At 43.4% G+C, this 3327-nt stretch overlaps 1 protein-coding gene across 2 annotated transcripts in view; it reads left to right on the forward strand.

Moving 5' to 3' along the window:
• The first annotated feature begins 249 nt into the window (after positions 1 to 249).
• Positions 250 to 3327, forward strand: part of LOC109926076 (class I histocompatibility antigen, F10 alpha chain-like) — an 11687-nt gene continuing 8609 nt past the window's right edge. For both annotated transcript variants that reach the window (XM_048616736.1, XM_048616737.1), the window contains exon 1: positions 250 to 434. In XM_048616736.1, the coding sequence (XP_048472693.1) occupies positions 386 to 434 (49 nt within the window). In that variant the 5' untranslated portion in view covers positions 250 to 385. The remainder of the gene's footprint in view (positions 435 to 3327) is intronic.

A 3327-nucleotide genomic window follows, 5' to 3' on the forward strand; every position in this document is an offset into this window, starting at 1 on the left:
ATCAAATCACTTTCAGTTTCTCCTTTGATTCTGAAAACCTGCTGCAGTTTATTCTCCCTGGTAACCGATGGTGTGCATTTACAGTATCTCTCTGATTGGGTGGTTCACTGTAATTTTCAAATTTATTTTGAGACAGACTCAACCTGTCCAGGAATGTTCTACCCGGAAACTGCTAACTCACATACTGTTCCTATTCTCATTGGCTCGGGGTAAGCAGTGCCCAATCAGTAAGGAGGGATTTGATGTTAATTTCACCAGTTCTGTGTCAGAGCATACTCAGACAGATCCAGAGCTTGAGACTATTAAGATCTCTCCAGTACAAGATCATCTGTTCCAAAAGCAGTGACTACAGACCATTCCTCAAACTCCGAGAGGGCAGACAACAATGTTAAGACTCATACTACTCGGCCTCCTGTGTGGAGGGGCATCTGCAGGTGGGTAATGGGCACAGAGAGGTCTCAGTGCCAGCCTGGGTATTGGAGCATTAACCCCTGGTCAGAGAAGGTCTCAGTGCCAGCCTGGGTTTTGGAGCATTAACTCTTGGTCAGAGAGGTCTCAGTGCCAGGCTCTGTATTGGGCATTAATCCTCAGTTAGTGGGTAATGGGCACAGAGAGGGTCTCAGTGAGGAAGGAGACCAACAATCAGAACTGGCCAGGGGAAAGATGGAACTGGGATCAGGGGCTAGTGAGAGAGACTGGGAGATGGTGTGGGTGACTGAAGTCTAGAGTGATGAGGCTGGAGGAAGAAAGAGATGGTGTGTGTAAGGGTCTTAGGTTAGGGTGACGAGATGTAGAAAGAGAGATGTTCGGATCAGCACGTTGAGACTGGAGAGAGGAGAACACAGCAGAGGTTCATCCCCTCCAGTCAGTTCCATCAATGACCAATTAGATGACAGATGATGTGCCCCTCATTCCCCAAGTTTGCTCGATCTGCTGTGACCCTTTCACTGAACACAGCTGTCTATAGATAGAGGAACAGAGGTCACAGACTGATCACCGATCATTGCCCAGAAACACTAACTCTGTTTCTCTCCACAGAGATTGACAAAGCTGCTGGGGATTTCCAGCACTTTCAGTTTGGATTCAGATTTCCAGAATCCACAGTATCTTGTTTTTGTAAAAGTCTATGTCTCTCTGTATGAATAACTGCAATTATTGCCCAATATCTGCAGCTTTATGAGGAGAGTGTTCTCTGGATTTTCGCTCCCCTTTTGTGTGAGAAACTGTTTCCTGGTTTCCCTCCTGAACAGTAAAGGTTTCATGTTCAGATTATGTCACTGGTTTGTGATTCTCCCAGCAGGGGGAGCGGTTTCTCTGGATCTGAAATCTCTGTCGAAGGTCCCTCAGAATTGTTATAAAGTTGACACTGAGCCACAAGAGGAGATAAAGAAATAAACAAAAACCAGATCAAAGAGCGCAGTTCCATGGACGGTGTGAAAGGAGGAAGGTGAGGTGTAGAGATGGAGAGGTTTAGGGCAGGAATTCCAGAGGCTGGGGCCTTGACAGCTGAAGGTGCGACCAGTAAAATGGGAGATGCTGAAGAGGTACGTTGGATGGTTGTGGGTGTGTAAGAGATGATAGAGATTGGGAGGGGAAACATCACGGAGGCATTTAAAATCAAGGATCAGAAATATGAAATATAGATGTTCCTTGATGGGGAGCCAGTGAGCAGGGGTTGGGCGGGAATTCAGACTGGATTTTGGGGCAAATTCGAGGGTAGAACATAAGATTCCCATCAGGAGCCCATTGGAATAGTTGTCTCGAGAATGAAGGTTTGAGCAGCAGATGGAGCTGAGATGGGGTAAAGTTGAGTTGGAGTGACACATTCAGTTGTTCACAACTTCAGATTTGGAATATGGTATAATTTATATTGTAAACACTTCAATGTAGCAACCCTTAATCTTCTAAATGAAAAGAATACAGATCACGTTAAAATAATCTCGTCTCCGAATTTAACTGTTTAATCTCCTGGCACATCATGGTGACTGTATGCTGCATTCCCTCCCAGGCTAATATATTCTTACCAATGTGCAGTGTCCAGAACTGAACACAGTTCTACAGCTGAAGTCTAAAAAGGGGCTGTACAGATGGAATGTAACTCCATCCCCTTGTATTCTAGCCCTGGAGATAAATAATACCATTTTATTAGGACAGTGTTCTCAACCTTTTCATTATCAAGGCACACTTCACAAACAGTTCTCTGGTACGCACACTTATTTCAGCTGAATTGGTTGCTCATAAATGTCACATTTACTCATATTTATTCTGGTTATGACTTACAAGAGAGGTTTGCAACATCGTGCATGCAGCAAGCTAAAGAAGGATCAAATACATTAATAACAAAAACAGAAAAATTGCTGGAAACGTTCAGAAAGTCTGGCAGCATCTGTGAACAGAAATCAGCGTTAATATTTTGGATCTGGTGACCCTTCCTCAGAATTCAAATACATTAATGTTTCAAATCCACTGGAAAATATGCACTGTCATGATAGTGAGCACAGACGTATTTTCAAATTCTGCTCAACTCGGTGATTTCAAACTATTCATGATTTTAAACCTATTTCACACACTGCGATCGCTTGAAGGGGTCTGAATTTCACAGGGGTCATTTCATATTTGTAATAATATTTTTGAAAGCATGATTTTTATTAAATAATTATATTCACTTACAGAATGTGGGTGTGTCTGACTGGGCTAGCTTAGTAAACCACATTGGTGTGGGTGTGAGGTCACTTGTAGATCAGGTAAGGATGGTAGATTTCCTGAGAATTGATTCGTGGTTGTTGTTCAACTCTTAATTCCAGATTCTATGGATTTGTACCCAGATCCCCAGAACATTACGAGAATCTCTGGATGAATAGTCCAGTGATAACTGAATTGAATTGGATTAACTTTATTGTAACATGTAGTCAAATGACTACGTGAGAAGTTGATAAGTCACCACTTACAGCACCACCTTGGGTACAAAGGTAGTTGAGTAAAGATTCTTCACTTACAGATTAGTTACAGTGTAAGAGTGTGAACAACAGACGGCACCATCTTAGGTACAGTGTCCCAAGCTACAATTCTTAGGCACAGAAGTGAAGAAAACAAAGGTACAATACAGCTGTACACAGTATAACCATAGGTCACAAAAACAAGAGGCAAACTTAAAATGCCAACATCAGAGTCTCTCTCGGGGGGTTATCTGCAGCAGATCAGCACAGGGGTCTTCACATACTCTGACAGCTGGCTTCCACCACACTCCACACCGGGCCACTGATCGCTGGCAACCCTGCTTCAGGCCACAGGTCTGTGTACGCGGTCTCAGGGTTTAGTTACAGGGCC

The sequence above is a fragment of the Rhincodon typus genome, chromosome 35 (genome assembly GCF_021869965.1).
Source record: "Rhincodon typus isolate 14 chromosome 35, sRhiTyp1.1, whole genome shotgun sequence".
Classification (NCBI taxonomy): Eukaryota; Metazoa; Chordata; class Chondrichthyes; order Orectolobiformes; family Rhincodontidae; genus Rhincodon; species Rhincodon typus.